At 42.5% G+C, this 22,789-nt stretch overlaps 1 protein-coding gene across 1 annotated transcript in view; it reads right to left on the bottom strand.

The window, feature by feature from the left end:
* Positions 1-22,789, bottom strand: part of hnf1a (HNF1 homeobox a) — a 207,410-nt gene that overhangs the window by 17,055 nt on the left and 167,566 nt on the right. Inside the window, exon 8 of the mRNA XM_043715931.1 lies at positions 16,594-16,712. Coding sequence (XP_043571866.1) covers positions 16,594-16,712 — 119 coding nt within the window. The remainder of the gene's footprint in view (positions 1-16,593; positions 16,713-22,789) is intronic.

Consider the following 22,789-nt stretch of genomic DNA (forward strand, 5'->3'; position numbering starts at 1 on the left):
ACACAGTATCTGCAGGAGAGCTGTCCAGATGACTTAAATGTCCCAAAGAATTAGAGGGATGTGATATTTGTAGGCTATGCAGCAAGACAGTGACAGCTAAAAAGGGAAGTCCAGAGTGGGAGAATAAGAAAACAGTGCAGGTGCTGATAGTGAGTCTGGAAGTTACTCTTGCATCAGAAAACAATCATAAACTGGCACGAGAGAGAAATTTTACAGTAGTCTTCCCAGCAAGTATAAAATTGGAAGTAGAGACCATGGCTTGAATAGATTGCAAAATGAAATCAAAATCACAGAACAGTCCTGTAACAGAAATCCTTACAGTTGCTACTGATAAACTTTTGGATAGACTAATTGGTAAAATAATAAGCTGCAGTCCACAAGGGACCACAGGCATATCTATCTATCTGTCCGTCTGTCCGTGTCTCTCTCTCTCTCTCTTCTCTCGGAGAGAATCAATTGGTTATATAACTTCAAGGGCACCAGACCTGGTAAAGCATGGGGCAAGACAAGCCTATATTAACTAACATAGCTAGTATGGCAATTTAATCCAAACCATTGGAGTGATATGCTAGCTACCCAGGCAACTAAACAAACCAACACCCAGAACAAAAAGGTAGTAAAAGAAGCAAAACAGATGGTTAGAGAGTTTATTTTGAGGTACTTGACAAGTTGCAACCAGTGACACAGACGCATTTATACCGAAAAATCCCTTGCAGATGGGGTTATGAAACCAATAGCTAAAAGGTTTCAGAAGGGACTGAGTGATAGAGATGTTAAAGTGGACTCTCCCCTTGCTGGAAAAATAATTTAAAAATCATTTCAACTCTGACCATGTATTTATGAGAGTGTAGATCAATTGACATAAAGGTCTTCTTTTTGCAGCAAAATACAGTTTACAGAGGACCGAAAGAGACAGCAGAAGATTAAATTCCCTACAGTGTGGGGACAGGCCCTTCAAGTCCACACTGACTCTCCTAGGAGTAACCCACCCAGACCCATTCCCCTTTGACTAATGCGCCTAACACTATGGGCATGGCCGATTCACCTGACCTGCACATTTTTGGATTGTGGGAGGAAACCGGAGCAAATGCACGCAGACATGGGGAGAATGTGCAAACTCCACACAGACAGTCGCCTGAGGCTGGAATAAAACCTGGGTCTCTGGCGCCGTGAGGCAGCAGTGCTAACCACTGAGCCACCGTGCCATCTTGGAGGCAAACATACTTAGGAATAGAGTACCCTTTGGAGTGGAGGGTAGTGTAAAGTAGATGGCAATTCTTCTGAACAGAAACAGGAAACTAAAAGTGATACAGCCGTGGGAAGTAATGAGGAAAACCTGAGGCATCAGTTGAAGCCTTCCATATGTACAGTTGTGTTCGGTGAATGTTTTCTCAAGGTACCCATTGCTTCTGTGTTCAGTGAAGTTAGCCTGAAGTCCCTAGACCCTCCAAGGTTTCTTAGTAGGATTCCTTTCAAAGTGCAGTCATGTACAGAAAGAAGTAACCTTTTACCAGGACATTGATTTTACCACGACTTGTATCAACAAGAAGTCAAGTTCTAAAGTTATAAACGGGCCAGGTAGAAATAATGAAATGATCCAGCATGATGGTAGATGAAATTAAATAAAACTGATAATTTATTCATGGAAAGTAAAATTCTAAACAAAAGAAAATCAATGGAAACTAAAACCAAACTAAATTAATCCATCAATGATGCTTTGAGGGTGAGGTATTAGTTGGTGAGATATGTTTAGATGAAAATAGTTGCAATCAATCAAAGGCAGATTCCACAATGTTTTATTGTAATCAAAAACTTTCAGACACCATCATACTGCATGTAAATGTTTGTTCTGGGGTCTAATGGGGAATTTGAGAAATGTATCTATTAACAAGACCAGATTAAAGTTTAAAATTGAGAACCCAACTTCTGGGGTGTTCAAGTACACTGGTTTAGAAGATGTTAAGTAATAGTAGTCTGATACAACTTTAAATCCACAATCCTATCTAGATAATATTGCTCCCATCGTGGTGAATTGAATGAGGAGGTCATCACAGAAATATGTTCACATATCAAAACACACCAGGAAACTGAGAAGCTGGATGAGTTAGATTAAGTGGCTGCACTCTCAGACTGGGCCAGATGGCAGTTTTGACATGTTGATATTAGACATTTTGACAAAATAGCCCAAATTAGAAAATACTTGAAGGGCAAATAAGACATTACAGAAATTATCACCGGGAAGATGTGTAGTTAAGTTCCAATCCTAAGGTGATCTATTGAAGAAGAAGCTGGTTATGTTTACTGCTGCTTCACCTGCTAACTTGCTAGATAGATAATCAAGTGCATCTGGTACCATTTGTCATAAGTGAAAATGGGAATGTTTAGTTTCGGAAGCTAAACAAAAATTAAAAAGGATCATTAAATTTACTCTGGTTATTAAAACACTTGTTCTCATGGATGTCAGTGATAATAGGTTCTACTTGGAAAATACTTTATGTGACATGCTATAAAGTGGGGATAGTTAAGATAGCATACCCATTGAACATTATGCAGCATTCATTCATTGCGGGATAATGTATACTCTACAAAACGTGTGAGAAACCATCATAGATTGATCCTGTCAGCCTGACATAAATGCTGAAGAAAAAGGAAGTATCTAAAATTAGAATGGGAAGATTTAAACAATCAAGTATCAACGTTGTTTTCCTAAAGGAAGTGTGTGACGAAGAAACTATTCAGGAGGAGAAGTGTTTCACAACGTAATGTTTTGTGCAGCACATGGAAGTCATTAAATATTGTTTTTGAAATGTTGATTACACATTTAAGGATAGAAAAAGGAAGTTGCTAATTGTGTAGATACTTCTTTATCAAGTTGTTCAGGGATGTTATGACACACCCCTGAGGAAGGTGGGACTTGAACCCAGGCTCAGCAATAGGGACATTACACAAGCCCTCTGCTAGTTCTGTACTGTTCTATATCTAGAAGTGCTTTTGCACACACAACCAAACAGCTTTCCCCACTACCAAATCACTTATAACAATTTTTACCCATTAACTCCCATCAGTAAGTGACCTGTGTTTTCCAATTGATTAACTAACTTGCAAAGCCTGTCAAGGGGATAATTGTTTATTAATTGGGTGGTTAATTCAAGTGGTGAGCATTAATTGAGGCTTCCTTTCATACATAGAGGAGCCAGCTGAATCTATGGTTGTTAAGTTGACAATGTATGGTATATAATGCCTCTGAATGCTTTGTAAGCAGATAAGGAATTGATTTTCATATTCTGTTCTTTACTGTCTGAGCTCTACTTCTAAGAAGAGATGCCTGTAATTTTTGTAGGGGTAAAGGTATCTCTGTTGAGATTAATTACTGAGAGTTGTGAGAGCTAATACAGTGCTGCTTTTCAGGGCTCACTTTTTTCTAAAATAGCTTTTTAAAAACATTACTTCAGGATATCTGAGCCTCAATAGTTAAATCAGTATTTCTTCCCCATCTACAACTGCCCTTTTGAATTACTGTAGTCTGTGGTGTTGATATAGCAACAGTGCTGTTAAGAAGGGGTTTTTAGCATTTTAGCTCAGCAGCAGTGAAGCAATAATAACATAATTGCATCAGGATGGTGTGTGACCTGAAGAAAACCTGAGGTAGTGGTGTTTCACATGCTATTGTTGCCTTTGCCTTTGTCTTTCTAGGTGATAGAAGTTACGGAGTTTAGAAGATACTTCTAAGGGAGGCTTGATGAGTTCTGGCAGTACATTTTGTGGATGGTATGCACTGTGTGTCACTGGACAGGGTGAACCTTTAAGGTAGTCAGTGAGGGAGCAATAAAGCAGGCTTTTCCTCCTAGGTGTTGTTGAGCTTCTTGTGTGGCTGGAGCTGCACCCATCCAGGCAAGTGGGGAGTATTTCATCACACCCTTGACTTGTGCCTTGTCAATGGTGAACAGGCTTGTGTGATCTGGGAAGTGAGTTACTTGCAGCAGAATTCCCAGTCTCTGATCTGTTGTTGCATTGTAAGGTGGTTGTGGTGGAGATATAAGGTTCTCTGATTCGGGACCACAGCATTAAATTGAGGTAGTCATTGACATTCAAGGGGCAGTCAGTAAATCTGTTCATGTCACCACTTGATAATTTGATCACATTTTCCAAGCCATGCTCTAGTGTTCTTGAACTGTTCAAGAGTGTGGACTTGCACATTTGAATCAAAAGATGGAATTTCCCCTTCCTGAGACAGTGGGAGGATAAATCAGGTGAGAGAGACTCATTTTCTCCCCTCTTGCCTAACCAATGGCAAATATTGATGAAATGGCATGATCTAAGCAACTCTTCTCCTCTTATCACACAGTTGTAGAATGTGTAGGCTTATGATTATTTGCAGCAAAAACATAATCTTTTAAGATGTTAGAGATCAAATATGTCACCTTCAAAAATGCACTGTGTGGTTTTTTTTAATAAAAGGTATTTGGCCAAAAAAAAAACCCAACACCAGTGCACTCCTAATAGTCTGAAACTTGTCCTTCCTCTGCACTCCTGCCCCCAGTGATGTTTGGTGACTCCTTTTGCCTAGCTGAAATTTAGCAGATGGATCTAGAGAACAGGCACAGTTTCAGAAAATGGTTTCTTCTCATGTTATTGACAGCAATGGCTGCTGCTACTGCTCTTCAGTGTGGTTTTAGAGCATCCTTTAACGTCTAGCATTCTACCAAAGTCAATTCTGACTGAAATCTTAATATTGAGACACTGTCCAGCTCATCCAAGGGATGTTGGAAAGGCCATTCAGAGTACTATGTTTATATAGAGCTGGGTTGGTGGGAAAATATGAAGATGCCTGCCTTTCAGAAAGCAGGAATGCTGGGAAATTCAAGAAGGAACTGGCTAGATATGTGAAAAGAAATAGGAAAATTTTGGATTTTTAAAATGTTTTTCAAACTTTGAAATAGGAGAAAGACTTGTAGTTATATACTGACTTTCGAGACCACTTTATAACCAATGAAATAATTATTGAAATGTAGTCATGGTTTTGATGTTCAAAATGCATCTGCTGATTTGCACAGCACTTGTAAAGAGCAGCATGACATGAGATTGGTTTAAATTTAAGTATAAAACAACAGTGTACAGCACTCCTTGCTCATATTTAATAAAGCCACAATTTCTTTTACATTATCTGAGGGGGCACTAAGGGTGACAGTTCAATATGTCAACTGGAAAAAATGTCACCTTCAAAAATGCACTATTCTCTCAGTACTGCACTGAAGTGAAAACCTACAGTTCAATGCTTGAAACACCATTGTGTTCAAGACTAATTGGCCAAGTGCTGGAAAATGCAATTGGAGTAGCTTGATGACCAGAATGAATACAATGGGCTGAAGAGCCTCTTTCCATGCTGTAAAAATTTTGGCTCTGTATTTTATGCTCAAATCTCTCGATATGAGCCCATGTTCTCTGACGCAGAGGTGATAGTGCTACTGACCTCAGTTATGGCTTATAACAAAAAAGCCACATGAACTAATCAGGTTAAATTTTACCCTTGTAGGTTTCTGATTTTTTTTTTCTTTACCTTTCAGCATTTGCAGAGTTTTCTAACTATTAAATATTTATCAGTGATAAGCTACAATTGTTGAGAACTCAAATTCGACGTGGTAGTTTGTTGTCAAAGAGTGTGTCTTTTATAACTATTAGGTTGCTCTGCTGGGTTTCTGATTGCAGTATCTCTTATCATATAATAATACCATTCTTCATGAATTTGGGGGTGATTGAAAGCTGCATGGCTACCTGTTATTGAACTGTCAAATTGAAAGCAACAATTAGTACTCTGTCTTATAAATAGCCAACAGGAGTAACATTAAACCGTCAATATCGGTAATCTCTACCCTATTGAACTGTGAAAGAAACTTTAGAGCTTCTGCACAGAAATAATTATATTTTGGAATGCATATTAAAGGTAATTGAGCAAAATGAAAAGTTTAAGTAAGGCAATCCTCAATGCAACTTGTATTTGTCACCATCTATCTCCTGAAGTAGCTCTCTCTCATACTGCACTACAGAAATCAATTTTCCTTTAGTATCTCACTCATGGGGCCGTCTATAAGCTTAAATAATAAATGTTAGTAGGTACGTAGACCATGAAGGGTATTGTAGCTGGGTCGTCCCAGATGGAGGAAGCCACCCTCAGTGCTCAGTCTTTAGTTCTTATCCTTGTCCTCGCTGATATCCATTGCAGTCACCTATTAAAACATAGGGATCCCACTAGTCCGGTAGTTCTAGTCCACCAATTCTGATGAAATATTTTAATCTTGGGCTTCTCAATCTGTGTCACTAAAGTACATCCATGTAATAGCAGTTTACATAAGATAGTATCCTTTCATTATTGGTCTCACACAACCCAATGCATGGTGCTGCATTACATCAGTTCATGAGATGCAGACAGTATTATTAAACAAGGTATTGCAACAGGAAGTCAAACTAAACCATATAACCATAGTCACCCAAGATGTAAAACCATGTCACATATGAGTTTTCAATCATTGCAAACACTGGTAGCTATCAAAAAGTAATAACTGATGGATGAAAATGGCCATTGGTTAATTCGTGCTGACAAGGTTGGAAAGAATTTCTTTGGCAATTTCCGGAATTGGAAATGCATTAAAATTTATGGTCACTCTTTCACAGCTGGCTAACCAGTTTGAGACTAGAAAAGGCCAATTTGAGGTTGAATGAGTGATGGGGAATTAAGTTGAGTGATCCAAAAAGCACAAAAGAATAACAGTTTGGAAATTATATTGTTATGTTTCTCTTGGGAAAGCTCACATCTAAATTTTCCCAGCAAATATGAAATGTGCACTTTCATGTACTTGTAAAGTTGACTCTTCAAGATTTTGAAGAAATGAAATTAAGACGAACGTACAATGACAAGTGACCCTCAATGTAGGTTAAATTGTTCAAGCAATGTTTGTTCTAGTTATGGTAACTTGTGTATCTGTTATCTTTGCCAGAACATGAAATAGAATATAGGCTTTTTTGAAACAATTTGCTGCTACAAATCCTCCTTTGACTCCATTGTGTCTGGGCCTTGTCTTATGATCAGTGGTAGAGGATAGACCATTGGTGAACTCTCTAATGAGAAGAGGCATTTCTCTTAGTTAACAAGATGACCTACTGAATCTGAGTCAGAATCCCTATAGTCTGGAAGCAGACCATTTGGCCCATCGAGTTTACACTGACCCTTCAAAGAGCATTCCACCCACCCACCTACCGTACCCCTGTAACCCTGCGTATCTCTGGCTAATCCACCTAGCCTATACATCCTTGGACACTATGGGCAATTTAGTACAATGAAGCCAAGTAATCTGCATTATAGAGATAGAACTTACACTATTAGTCAGACATAATTACTAAGGACTCTCTGGAGCTATACAGAATATATCCACACCCTCGGAATGCTAATGGAGTGGTCCCCATCTCCACCCAAAGACTGTATATTATGAATGCAACTTAAATATTAACTCCTTCAGAACCAATAACTTACGCCACAATTTACTATTATGATGATCTCAAATATCAAGGGGCACAGGAAAGAATGAGGAAATTAGGAATGAAAAAGGAAGATGGCCAAATATTTTCATACAGAGTCTACCAAAGATACACCGTGTTTCTAGGGCCTTAGGTAACATCAACACACAACTGGATGTATCCTTGGAGAGAAAGATGTGAAAGCAGATGGATGGGATTAACCTCTGAAAATAGATCTCTCAAAACAACACTAGGAAACAATGGGTGGAATCTTTTGTCCTCTTGTCATGCATTTGGGCCTGATGCAACCTAAATATTGTGATGTAAGGTGTAATTCATGTATATTTTAACACCACTTAGAACTTGGATTTTGAACTAGTGGCATGTGTGTTTTGGTCTGTGTGTAGAAGGGATTTTAATGATTAATTTGATAGAGTTCTGAAGCGTTTTATTCCCCCAAATACTGTATGACAAAGGGAGTTCTTGCAGTGATAATGGGAATTTGTTTACAATGAGAAAACTTTATGAGCAAACAGAATAAACACTGATGAAGAACATTGAACTTTCATTTGGAAAGATCTGTAATTTTTTTTGGTTTGTGGTAACACATTCTGCTTGGAAAGCCTATTGATTTCAGTGCCCAGATGTCCTGGTGCAGATTAGATGTATAAAACAACTTCTGAAGAAAGGAGACAATTTAAACTAGGTTACATCAAAGTAAGGAGTTTAGTTTTGAAAGTCCCAGACCAGAAGTGTTTGGGTAGAATCATGAAGGAATGATTTGAAGCTGAGAGTCTAAGCCTAATTCTGTGAATCGTAAAGGAAGAGGCTATCTGACTGTCAAAACTGGAATTAGAAGATACAGTTAAAATAAACCCTTTAAATGTGTGAAAAAGAAAATAATTTTCTCTGGTATTTCACTACTGTAACAGCTTGCTGTTGGGACTGAAATTTTTTACTGTTATTTCAAAATCTTTCAAATTGCATTATATGTAAATAGTTTGGTTTATCCTATTTTGTCATCATCTACTGGTTACCTCTATCAACCTAATTAGTTCCAACCTCAAAAGCTCTAATAGATTTATTAAATATTATTTCCCTTTTATAAATCCATGTTGGCTCTCCCCAGTAATATTATTTTCTAAGTGTCCTGTTATCTAATAAGAGAAATCAGTATCTTTCCTACAACTGACATCAGGCTGGGTGGTCCAGTTTTTTTTAATCTCACACTTAAATAGCTGTGTCATATTTGTAACCTGTCAATCTAGACAACTGCTCGAGAATCTCGAAAGTTCTGGAAAATAAAAATCAATGCATTTACTGAGTCTCTTTTAAATGGTTGGAGGCAATTAGGGCAGACGTTTTGTCAACTTTTAGTCACATTAAATTCTCTTGTGCTAATTAATGGAACATTAATATCCTCAAGTTCTTCATTTTCACGTCTGTCCTTACTAGAACTCAGGTGATTTTTTTTTGGTTTGGGAAGTCATCTGACTGATTTGTACACCCATCCTATGATCTTCACCAGACTAAACTAATCATTATCCCACCTCTGTGCCAGCCCATCTCAGAAAGTGGGCAGGCAGGGGGTGGAATATCAAGTCCATTCTGCGAAATGAAGCATTGCAAAGGTCTCTGACACTTGGAGTTTGAATTTGCAATCACAGGAATGATGAGGGGAGCTGGGCAGGGTACGACCCAGGTCTACCACTCTCTTTCTCTCTTACTGGGAGGTCCCTGAGGTGGGATCTGAGGGGATGTGGGAGGTGGACTCAAGGACAAGAGGCCATCAAGGTGCCCTCTTCCTCTCACAAGTCTGTCAGGAGGCAAAGACCTTTGGGAGTGTGGAGTTGAGAAACTAGTAATCATCCAAGGACTGACACCTTTGTTAGTCACCAGCAAAGGGAAGGAGCTTTGCTTTTAGGAGTCTGCAAACATTAACAACTGCAGTGATATCCTGAGCATCTAGGGGCACTGGTCCTCAGATTTCAAAAGTGTTGATGCTCTGTTTGAAGACCCTGTGCTTGGGTCTTGCTTTCTTCCAGTTGAATCTTGGAGCCATCATGGAAGGGATCCAGCTGAGGAGGTGGCAGTGACTGGTGTTGCTCCTGCTGATGCTGTGTGGAGGGCATGTCCTCCTTCAACCTAGTCAGGTGCAAGCTGGAGCTGCAGAAGATGCTCCTTTGTTGGGCTGGATTTTTGAATTTGTTCGCTGACCCTGTTTGAATGTAAAAGCTGGGTGCCCAATCCAACGGGTGGTCTTCCCACCAGCTACTTACCTGAGGGGCCCTGAAGGAATTAGTGTTGAGATTGTGTTGCTGGAAAAGCACAGCAGGTCAGGCAGCATCCGAGGAGCAGGAAAATCAACGTTACAGGCAAAAGCCCTTCATCGGGAAGGGTTCCGTCCTGAAACATCAATTTTTCCTGCTTCTCGGATGCTGCCTGACCTGTTGTGCTTTTCCAGCAACACAATCTCAACTATGATCTCCAGCATCTGCAGACCTCACTGTCTCCCTAAAGGAATTAGTCAGCCCACTGACTGCCAGGCCTCTTGAAAGCCTCAATGGCCATTCAGTTGCTTTATACCACTCTGCTGCTATTTTACCCATGATAGGGGGAGGTCTACGCCAAGCGGACAGACTGCCCCATACCTTTAGGGGTTTTGGTGGTGACCATACCTCTGAGCCAGGAGGTCCAAGTTCAAGTCCCACCTGCTCCAGAGTTGAGGAATAATATCTCTGAACTGGTTGGTTAGGATATTATCCCAGACATCCTCCACCACCCGCCAAAGTCAGACTCCCCCTTTTACCTCTGGATTCAACTTCTCAAATGCAGCCCCCTCCCAGACTATCTCCCAGGCTGGTTCCCATGATATCTTTAGTCCTGCACCCCTCTTTGTCAGGATGGGCTGTAGATCCAGCACCCTTTCACCTGGTGCCCACCAATTGACTGGCATCTCTCCCAATGTGGTATATCCTCCTGATGTAGGGTCAGATGCCTCACAATAAAGAAAAGGACAATGCTCCCATCTGTCAGCATGGTGGGTGGGCTTGTGAACTCATCTCTGTCCAGGTGGTCTAAGACTATTGTTTTGTTGGTTGGCGGCAGGAAAAGTGCGGCTGAAGATGAATTAAATTTCAAACAGGGTCATGAGCCTTCCAGGAATTTGGCAATCAACTTTGAGCAATGATTGAACTTTCTGGGAGAGGAAACGTTGTGAGCTGCAGTTCCTCAACAGCAATGGCTGGAGCTCCTCAATGAAACTAATCAAACCTGGTCTGAAGATGTGCATGTTAGGTGGACTGTAGCCTGGATTGCTCAGTAGGTAGCGCATCTGACTTTTAATCTGAGGGTCCAGGGTTCAAGTCCCTGTTTGGGTGCTGCTTTTTAATCCGAGTTCTCTGTACTGTATCTTAACAATCAATGTGTGATCTGTCTCTAGTGTGGCATGATTGTAGTGTCCTTGCCCCTAAACTGAAAGTCTCACCTGCTCCAGAGGTGTGTAATAACATCCCAGAACAGGTTGATTAGAAAAACAGGTTAAATATTATGGGTGGCATGGTGGCTCAGTGGTTAAAGCGCCAGGGTCCCAGGTTTGATTCCAGCCTCAGGTGGTCTGTGTGGAGTTTGCACATTCTCCCCGTGTCTCTGTGAGTTTCCTCCCACAGTCCAAAGATGCACAGGTCAGGTGAATTGGCCATGCTAAATTGCCCATAGTATTAGGTGCATTAGTCACAGGGAAATTGGTCTGGTTGGGTTACTCTTCAGAGGGTCAGTATGGACTTGTTGGGCCGAAGAGCCTGTTTCCACACTATAGGGAATCTAATCTAAATCTAATCTCGGTAAATTGCTCATAGTGTTCAAGGATGTGTAGGTTAGGTGCGTTAGTCATGGGGGAAAATGCAGAGTCATAAGGATAGCGTGTGGGTGGTTACGCTTCAGAGGATTGGTATGGACTTGCTGGGCCGAATGGCCTGTTTCCACACTGGTAAGTGCTTCACAGTAACCCTGGCGTACTACAGGCGCAGCATGGAATCATGCAATGTTGGGAAAGAAGACATTCATTGGTTTTACAAAGGCTTTTTTTTAATGATCTCAAAAGCTTCCACACCAGGCCCAGGGGACTTTTCACTGGATTTGCAATCCTTAGCTGCAGAAATCTGTCACAGAACAGGATAGAGTTGGGATCTGTCCTTTTTTGAGATTTTTCCATCTCACGGATTCTGGGATCTAGCCCCACTGAGTTGGGAGTACTCTGCCTATAGGTTCTATCCTAACAGATGACAAAGGAAATCTGTGTGCCCAGGACAAGTACAGACTAGTTACCCCTTCCACAGATCAGCCACTCCTAGGTGGGAACTGGTTCTCATACTTTTTTGAAAGCAATGAATTTGGCTATATTTTAATCAGTTAATAAGTCAGAGCCATGTGAAAGTGCAGTCGAACAAGAATCAAAGGTTCAAACAAAAGGCCACTGTTGGAATATTGCATGCAGTTCTGGTCTCCTTCCTATCGGAAAGATGTTGTGAAACCTGAAAGGGTTCAGAAAAGATTTACAAGGATATTGCCAGTGTTGGAGGATTTGAGCTATAGGGAGAGGCTTAATAGGCTGGGGCTGTTTTCCCAGGAGCATCGGAGGCTGAGGGGTGACCTTATAGAGGTTTACAAAATTATGAGGGGCATGGGTAGGATAAATATGCAAAGTCTTGTCCCTGGGGTCGGGGAGTCCAGAACTAGAGGGCACAGGTTTAGGGTGAGAGGGGAAAGATATAAAAGAGACCTATGGGGCAACATTTCACTCAGACGGTGGTACGTGTATGGAATGAGCTGCCAGAAGAAGTAGTGAAGGCTAGTACAATTGCAACATTTAAGAGGCATTTGGATGGGTATATGAATAGGAAGGGTTTGGAGGGAGATGGGCCAGGTGCTGGCAGGTGGAACTAGATTGGGTTGGGATACCTGGTCGGCATGGACCGAAGGGTCTGTTTCCATACTGTACATCTCTATGACTCTAAATGGGACTAGATTAATTTAGGATAGGTGGTCGGCATGGATGAGTTGGACAGAAAGGTCTGTTTCCATACAGCTCTATGGCTCCATAACTCCATTAGTATTAGCAGCTTGTAGTCACAACTAGATTGTGGTTATATAAATACTCAGTTGGCAATGTATTTGCAATGTCAGCTCCTATGAGAGACCTGGTTTGTCTTGACATGACCAAAAATGTTCATAATTTGTGATTTGTTTCTTTCTCTATGTGATATGGGAGGGATTACCAAGGCTTATCTGTACAAAGTCAGCATTCTTAAATGTTATGTGGTTTCATTTTAACTGTCAACATAATATGTAACCAGCGTCTTTCCTGTGGGTGCAGTCTCACAGGCAACCTGATGTTAACCTCCGTCTCACCAGACGCACAGGAATCAGCTCGAATATATTAAAGGAAATTCTCCATAAAGTGAATACCCCAATCATGTATGTTTCATTTAACTGGCTTTGACTGAATAATCAAAGGAAGTATCAGGCAATTGTATTGACACTCAGGCTCAGTGATGATATGTTGCTACATCCTGTAACCATAGAAATTAATGTTCATGTGTCAGCTTTACTGAATCATCATGGGAGCTGAAATTAACTCAAAACAAATGGATTAATAAATGAAGCTCAATTGTTTCATTGTAGCTGCTCTGCGTATAATTAGTAAACTGGCTCTCATTATTAAAGCCTGAAAAAGCAAAGGGTGTTCAGAGATAGGATGTAGCATTTCATTTAATTCTTCATGCTGATATTATTATCCGAAGTCCTTTAAATTCTTTTGGATCCACAAACCAGGGTGTTGCACAATTGATCCCACCTTATCCTCAGGATATTGTAACTAACATGAGTTCACACAATGGGTTCACGTGTGAGAGATTTTATACTGAATTGGTGCAGAATTGGAGGTTTTAGACTTGACAGCCAGTTACGCCTAAAGTCAGTGATGTCATCAAGATGGCAGTGGAGTAGGGCTCCTGAGCCAAGAGTTGTTCGCTCTAACTGCTTTTCTTTCTTGTTTCTTTCTTCTTTTTCTTTCTTTTTTCTTTTGTTTCTTTTTCCCTTTTCCTTTATTTACCTCTTGTCCTGAGGCTTGGACGGTGAGAGATCCCAGTGCGAATGCTATGGGCAGCGGTGAGTGGACCCAAGTGAGCCCTTGCTTACTTTATCGAGGCGAGCACGGGAACTGGTAACGGAATCGACGGCTGTGACATTGGCAGAGGCGCGGTAAACCCAGTGACGAATGAAGATGGCAGCTGAGGATCGGTGACTTTGTCGTTGGTCGGGTCCGGCGCTGACGGTGGCGGGAGGGCATCACAACAACATCCACGAGACGGGTCTGATGGTGAGAGACTCGACTTTGCCGTTGGTGGGTCTGGCGTAGGCGGAGACAGTGAGGAAGCGGTGGTGGAGGAGAATCGGCCCAGCAGGCAAAGGTGACACCTGAAGAGTGGTAACTTCAATGTTGGTTGTGCCCGGTGTAGACGGCAGTGAGGTGGTGGAGGGAGGATGGCAGCATAGATGTTATTGATGATAAGCTGCTCGGGACTGAAGGACTCTAAGCTATCTCTTACTATTGTTTTTTCTTATTCTTAAATTATTCAAAATGGCACCAGATCATGACAACATTGGAAAAGCTTCTCATTATATTTTACAGTTTTTCTCACATAGAATACATGTGACAGTACACTCATTCACATTCACGTTCAGCTTCGGCTGAGGAAGACTTGAGTGATACGATGTCAGTGCCCTTGAGCTACAGAATCTACCTGGAGCCCTGCAAGTCTAGCAGGAAACCTGGTTAAGTGAATGGTCAAGCAAAAGCACAATTCGGTTGGGGTGGCCCTTTCCCATGCCCAACTCAGGGTTCAATATCCTGCCAGAACTCAATCTGGACACAGACAAAGAACGGGCACTTGCCTGAAGAACTCAAGTGCTCATGGGGCTGGATTGCATGTCCTCCCCACGAATGACAGATAAAATCCACTGGGGAAAGGAACCGTGAAGAGGTTCCAGAGGAGAGCTTGCAGTCTGACCCTCCTGTCCTCTCTTGGGAGTGCAAAATGTCACTACAGGCCACAATCTGCACCCTCCAACAACCCAGCTGTGATCAGCAACTCCCCAGAGACTGTATGTTTGTGAAAATTCTACGTCAAAAATAACATGTTAGAAAGATGCCACTTCCCTTTTTGCAGATACAAAGCAGGCAATGTTGACTTTTCAGCAACAACACTTATTTACACCTATCAGCTATTAAAGTGTCCCAATGGAGAGTGATCGGGCAGACATATTGCACAGAAGCTTCTTTAAGGCTTGAGAGTCTCCCCTGCTGGCTGGAAAGAAGAGGGAGGGTGTGAGAGACACTGTCACTTCCAGAGAGCGCTCAGTAGACCACATTCAGGATGAGGAAACAGGTCAGGGGAAGCAGCGTGCTCTCCTACCCCTTCCTCATGCTCCAATCCTCAATCAAGCGCTCAGTGCCTTTGTTTGAGGGAACATCTCCCCATAAGGTGGAAACAAACATACACACTTTCACCTGCTGACCAATAACAGGCTCCCTTGCAGCTTGGTCAGTGGCAGAGAGCTGAGATCCTTAAGGAGTCCTTTAATGGCCCTCTCAAAGGCCTCAATTGGCAGTGGGATTCCCACTCAGAACCAGATTGCTGGGGGGGTGTGGAAGGTGAGAGGATGACCGGATTTGGGTAGGCCACCACCTGACTAATTCAGAGACTCTTCCTCCAAGCTCACCACCTCTGGGAGCAGACGACTGACACTTGAACAAAGGAGAAGTCAATCAGATAGACCAAAGGCCTACTCTTCAAGGAGGGCCTGAAGGGAGGAAATGAAGATGGCTAGGTGGGTAGAGTTCCAGAGAAGCCAACCCTCCAGGATTGTCCGGAGATCCCTCGAATGTGGGTCACCAGACAGAGAATCTATTGACCATTCAATTTTTAAAAAAATGTTTTATTTGCTTTATTTGAACTTTGCATTTACTTGTGAAAATACTGTGAATGGGAATTAAGTGTTTGTTTGATTGGGTTGGGCAGATTGAAGTGGAAGGTGTCTGATGTAGGAATATGTGCAAAAGCATTCAGCAATCCTTACTATTTAATGAGGAGGAACGTAAAAAGGCAAAGTCATCAATTCCTTTAAATACAGAGCCTGATATCTGAATGGATGAAATTGCAGGATGCTGTATCTCCCTGAGGCAGTCAGCACACTTGTTCCCCACTTGGCATCAGGTTTATGCGAGCATTAAACCTTGTGCAAATTGATGGGGACACTGTCTGAAGCCTGCTCTCATGGAGATTTTTGACTTGAACTCATTCGTCACTCACTGAATCTGTTTTATTCCCTGATATTTTTATTTTGTTATTGTTTAGTGCTGACAGAGGGACTTTCCCCTGGGAAATCTGCCTGCAATTCCATAAAACCTATCGGCATTGTCTAGTTTGTAGTAGATGAGCAGAACCCTTGCAGTACAATCTTTCTTTCACTAGGAGTATATGCAGGTTATCACTTGAAGTGCACTTTTCAATCTGTTTAGCAGAGCTTCACAGTGAACATACTGTACACAATTCATGGGAGGGAAGAGGGCACAGAATGCCCACTTGAGACTCTGTTATTTAAATGACCACACAGTAAGTCCTGTATTGGTGGTCTTTTATTTAACAATAAATCTTGAGTTAATTATTCCTTCTGAATTCACTGGTCAGTAGCTGACCTGCATTGTTAAGAAGCTACAATGGATAATAGGTGTTTCTGGGATGAAAGCAGAAAATGCTGAAAACACTCAGCAGCTCTGGCAGTATCTGAGGAGAGAGAACCAGAGTTACATTACAGGTCAATGGATGCCTTTCTCTATTTTATTTTATTTTCAGAATCTGCAGCGTTCTGCTTTTGTGCTTTGACATTTTCTAGCTAACTTCCAGTCGTTGTTTTGCCCTTTTTTGAGTGCAGGAACATAGCAGCACTCGAAAGCTAAGTTGTTTTTCCCTCCCAGAGGAGTCAGTATACATTACCAGAAAGATGCTTGACAACACTGATTACCTGCTTCGCCATGGGGAGACTGGTGAGGCTGCTGAGATTGCTGGCATCCGTGAAGACCATAGTCTGGGGGAAGAGACTGGTGTGGTACTGTGGGAGTTCTGGCTTGTGGCTGTATACAGCTGTATTTAAAGGAAATAAAAATTAATTTTAATAAGTCTCCCCCGTTTACACACCTCTCTCTTGCACTTTACTGTTTCTATATTCCCATGTTGAAGACACCAACCATCCATAGGTTGGCCCTGGAATTTAGATACCTGGAAGGTTACTCTCCTTGGAGAGAATATGGCATTCAAAGGAATTGGGAAGATTGGGGGGCAGAGGAGAAGCTGAAAATGTGTTGCTGGAAAAGCGCAGCAGGTCAGGCAGCATCCAGGGAACAGGAGAATCGACGTTTCGGGCATAAGCCCTTCAACCTCCTGGGCAGAGGAGAAGGACTGGAGGTGGGTGAACAGGTGATGGAAGCTCCCACAATATGCCTCATCAGAGCTGACAGTGTGAAAAGTGCAGACATCAAGGAATTGCTGCCAATTTGTAAGAAGGAAAGGCAGGCCAGGCCCCTAGAGGACCCAAAGGATCTCACTGTGTATCTTCATAAGAGTGAGCCCTGAGAAAATAACTGCTGGGTGGGGACAAAACAGCAATGAAGTTCCCTCATGTTACTTGGAAAATTTGAGTATTTATGACCTCTTTTTTTTCAGGGTCTGTGCCCCTTAACCTAATGGTGGGCTTGGAGATGAGATGGACAGGGGGAGGGGGATACTCCTAGGAACTAGGCCCCGCTCTCCCCACTGTAATTTTCAGCTTCAAACCCAGAGGGAGCATGAGGAGTGACAGAGGGAAATGGAGGGAGATGAGGGATGCAGTTATGGACACGAGGGGAGAGGAAGCGGGAATTGCGGCAAAGCAGGGGAGGGAGCAAGTGCAGGCGGGAGAGATCGGGGGATTAGGAGGGGGAAGGGTGCTGTCGAAGGAGGAGGAATGTGGGATGGAGCAGGAGAGAAGGGAAGAAATCTGAGGTGGTCTTTCAGTTTGAATTTTCCCTGACTGCAGAGGAGAACTCAGTCTGCTGTAGCAAAGGCAGATGTGCTGGTCTTAAAGAGCAATATCAGCAGAACTTCATCAGTGGAGAGCCTTTGCATAACTCTCCTTCTGTCCATATTATCTAACATGTGTTGCTGCAGGAAATACATAGCCAGCAAGTTGTCAGCTTAGCAGTTAGATTAAAACAAAACCAAGCCATCAGCGGCACATCTTGAAGGTGACTCTCTTGTGGTTTTATGTGCAGTTAGTCCCTATTTGTAACAAGCAAGGGACAATTAACAGTAAATTATTGTTTCAATGCAGCTATATTAGTCTCCAAAGTGTGTTTAAAACCTCCCTTGGGTTCTGTATCGAAACCACTTTGAAAATCTGCAGGGGGCCTGACAGTTATCACCAGCGAATGTACAAATTGCTTTCCCACAACTTCCCATCAATGTTGGAGACCATGAAAGAAAAGATTGGTGTCGGCACAGAAAATAAGCTGATGCAGACAAAAATACTCGCTCTTCTTCCACCATACACCAAATGGCACTCTGGGACAAAGGGGACTCTTTATATCCGAGTGTCTCACGGTTCATCGTATACTGTCCAGCTATTGAATTTTCGACCACAGGGAATGGGAGGGGCTGAAAATGGCTGCACAATATGTTGGATGTGTCTGTGTGAAGCTTCTCTTTTAGCAGGCATGCTGGATAGGTTGGGTCCCTGGTAAAAGCTGAAGTTGCCGGTTACTAATACTGTGCAAGAATCAACAATCGATTTCAATTTATTCAGGTCTGCTCGGGATGTGGGAAATATTGCACATCCCCGGCTGCTCTGAGGGCATTCCAGGTTATTGGATAGACTCAGCCAAGACTACTTAGATGATATTTACATTTTTAATTTAATTTCATAAACATTGTCCTGGGGGAGGTCATACTCACCAGTGCAATGCTGCTCACACACAGTACCAGAGTACAGATCCCACTATCTATGGACTAGCATTAGCAACGCAACAGGGTGGCACGGTGGCTCAGTGGTTAGCACTGCTGCCTCACAGCACCAGGGATTGGCTTCGGTTCCACCTTCAGGCAACTGTCTGTGTGGAGTTTGCACATTCTTCCCAGTGTTTGCCCTGGTTTCCTCCCATGGTCCAAAGATGTGCAGGGTGGGTGGATTTGGCCATAGTAAAAAGCCATAAGTTTCCAGGGATATGTAGGCTACATGGGTTAGCCATGGGAAATGCAGGGTTATGGGGATAGGGTAGGATATCCTTCAGAGGGTCAGTGTAGACTCGGTGGGCTGAATGGCCTGCTTTCACACTGTAGGGATTCTATGAACACAAGAAAGAATAACTAGAGAAGACCATTTGACCCTTGAAGTCTGTTCCCCCATTCAGCTCCGACTTCCTGTCCTATTCCCATATCTCTTCATTCTCTAAGCACTTAAAGATCTAATCAAACTCTGTCTTGAATGTACTGTGAAACAAATGCTCTCTGACATACAGAATTTATTCACAACCCTTTTGAATGAAAATATTTCTCCTCCTCTTAGTCCAGATGGCTGACATTTTAGAATCATAGAATCCCTACAGTGTGGAAACAGGCCATTTGGCCCAACAAATCCACACCGACCCACCAAAGAGTAACCCACCCAGACCCATTCCACTACCCTATTACGCTACATTTACTCCTAACTAATGCATCTAACTTACACTTCCCTGAACTCTATGGACAATTTAGCATGGCAATGCACATCTTTGGACTGTGGGAGGAAACCCAAGCTCAAAGTTTGTGAGAAGATTTGTAGCTCGGGTGCTCGTTGCTGTGGTTCTGTTCACCGAGCTGGAAGTTTTTGTTGTAAACATTTTGTCCCCTGTCTAGGTGACATCCTCAGTGCTTGGGAGCCTCCTGTGAAGTGCTTCTTTGGTGTTTCCTCCGGCATTTATAGTGGCCTGTCCCTGCCGCTTCCGGTTGTCAGTTTCAGCTGTCCGCTGTAGTGGCCGGTATATTGGGTCCAGGTCGATGTGTTTGTTGATGGAGTTTGTGGATGAGTGCCATGCTTCTAGGAATTCCCAAGCAGATTTGGGGAGACTCCAAGTAGACAGACGCCCAAGGCTGGAATCGAACCCAGGTCCCTGGTGCTGTGCAGCAGCGATGCTAATCACTGAGCCACCTTGCCACCCCTTGAACCAACTGGCTGCCCCCTTAATAAGATATTGATGCTGAATGTGATGTTGATCTTCGAACTTGCCTCACCGACCCCATAATTTTACACTTTTAGACTAATAGAAAATCAACCAATCATTTACAGCATTAAATATTATAGTGGGACGCAATGGTCTAATGGTATTAGTGTTACACAATTAATCCAGAAACGCAGATAATATTCTGGGGACCTGGGTTCAAATCATGCCATGGCAGATAGTGGAATTTGAATTCAATTGAAAAATAAATCTGGAATTAAGAATCTACTGACTGTGAAAGCATTGTCAGGAAAAAGAAACCTATCTGGTTCACTAATGTGGAAATCTGCCATCCTCACTTGGTATGTGGTTGACTCTCAATAGCCCTCTGAAATGGCCTAGCATGCCACTATGTTCAAAGGAAGCTATAGATAGGCAATAAATGCTGGCCAGCCAGCAATGCCCACATCCCTCGAGAATAAAAAAAAGTCTTTCCTTTTGACTTCTTAATCATGCTTGTCTGCCTTCATTTATTCTTCAGGAATTTACACCTGTAAGTTCCCCTCCAAGCCACTCACCACCCTGACTAGGAAATATTCTGCCGTTCCTTCATAGTCATTGGGTCAAAATCCTGGAATTCCCTCCCGATTGGCATTGTGGGTCAACCAACAGCTAGTGGACTGCAGCAATTCAAGGAGGCAGCTGTCCACCACCTTCTCAAGGGCAAACAGGGACGGGCTACCAATGCTTGGCCAGTGATGTCCAAGTCCCACAAATGAGTTTTAAAACATGATGGACAGATAATGTGGCACAATTAAGTGTCCTTGTTGGGCCTCTGGGAACATTGCAATCATTTCTCATACAATGTCTTATTACCTGACCTAGAATTTAGGCCGACATCAAGATTTTGAATCAACTGAGAAAATAAGTAAGACCGACTTCCAAAAAATGAAACCAGATGGATCTAACACACCACACTTCTACAGATTACCCAATATTCACAAACCAGGAGCCCCCCTCAGACCCATAGTCTCACTACCTGGAAACACCAACTTACAGATTGGCCAAGGAGCTACACCAAAGACTAAAACACTTCGTAGAAGACTCACCCCACTCCATCCACTCCACCCAAGGATTTCTGAAGACCATCAAAGACACTAAGATAGAAGAGGATGAAGTAATGGTCTCCTTTGATGTAACAGCCCTGTTTACATCAATCAACATTAACCTGACCAAGGAAACACTGACTACACTATTAGAAGACCCAACAACACATACACCAATCACAACTAACTTCATCAACAAGGAGAATATCATCAAGCTAATGGGCCTATGCCTTACCACCCACTTCACCTTCAACAACAAAACTTACAGACAAACCAACGGAACACCCATGGGATCTCCGATGTCCGGGTTCTTAGCAGAGGCAGTAATGCAGAGACTCAAACAAGCCATTCTGACAACCATCCAACCAACACTTTGGGTCCGCTACGTAGATAACACCTTTATCATCACTAAATGAAACAAGTTAGAGGAAACCTTCAAGACCATCAATAATATCCTTACTGGCATAAAATTCACTAAAGAGGAGGAAAACAACAACAAACTGCCATTCCTAGATGTCACAGTAGAGTGAACAGCCAATGGGGAATTTCAAACCAGCGTCTACAGAAAAACAACACATACAGCCCAAATATTGAACTACAGAAGCAACCACCCCGGCACCCACAAAAGAAGCTGCATCAGAATATTATTTCAATGAGCCAAAACACACTGAAGCACAGAGGGACTACGCAGAGAAAAATCACCTATACTGTGTATTCAAAAAGAATGGGTACCCAATGAACACAGTCCGCCGATTTCTCAGCAACAAACAAGCAGATAAAACATGTCCAGAAACCCTAGCCACTCTCCCCTACATCAAAGACACCTCAGAAATGACTGCCAGACTACTCAGACCCCTTGGCATCATGGTAGCCCACAAACCCACCAACACACTGAAACAACAGCTAATGAACTCGATAGACCCTAATACAGACAATGAACAAAACTAACATCATTTACAAAATACTGTGCAAAGACTGTAACAAACACTACGTTGGACAAACAGGCAGAAAACTAGCCACCAGAATACATGAACATCAACTAGCCACAAAAAGACATGACCCTTTCTCGCTAGTACCCTCACATATGGAGGAGGAAGGACACCACTTCGACTGGGACAATACACCCATCCTAGGACAAGCCAAACAAAGACATGCAAGAGAATTCCTAGAAGCATGGCATTCCAACCGGAACTCCATCAACAAACACATCGAGTTAGACCCCATCTACCACCCCCTGAGAAAAGGAACAGGAAGTGACTCCACCACTGGAAATAATATCACCACAGGAAATGACATCATCAACCCAAAGAAACCCAAACATATAAATAGAAAGCAGGAATTTTCAGCATTGTTTTGCATGAGGTCCATTGAAGATGTTACCTAGTAAGGTAACGGAACGTCTGGAAATGAACCTTTCAGCTCAGTGAGCAAACCTACATCCAAAACCTCAACCTCAGCTACAAATCTTCTCAAAACTTGCTACGAGAAAATTCAGCCCAGAGAGGCTGCAAAGACCGTAATATCCAAAGGGCTACAGACAGAGTGAGTGAGTGAGAGCAAATAAACAGCAGATGAAATTTAGTGCGGGGATATGTGAGATTATTCACTTTGGTAGGAAGCAGTTGGTCTGATGAAACATTAACCCTGTCGATTTCCACAGGCACTGTCTGGCCTGCTCAGCATTTTCTGTTTCTAACTATAGATCTCAGTATTTGACAGAAGGATTAGTAGGCACTTGAAGAGAAACCTTTTCAACCAGTGGGTGAAATGCTTTGGAACTCACTCGACATGAAAGTGTAGGGGAGGCTGAAATCTTCATTGCATTGAAAAAAAACTTCCACACACACTGTAACATGCAGAGATGTGGACCAAGAGCTGCAAACTG

This window comes from Chiloscyllium plagiosum, chromosome 25 (assembly GCF_004010195.1).
Source record: "Chiloscyllium plagiosum isolate BGI_BamShark_2017 chromosome 25, ASM401019v2, whole genome shotgun sequence".
Taxonomy (NCBI): domain Eukaryota; kingdom Metazoa; phylum Chordata; class Chondrichthyes; order Orectolobiformes; family Hemiscylliidae; genus Chiloscyllium; species Chiloscyllium plagiosum.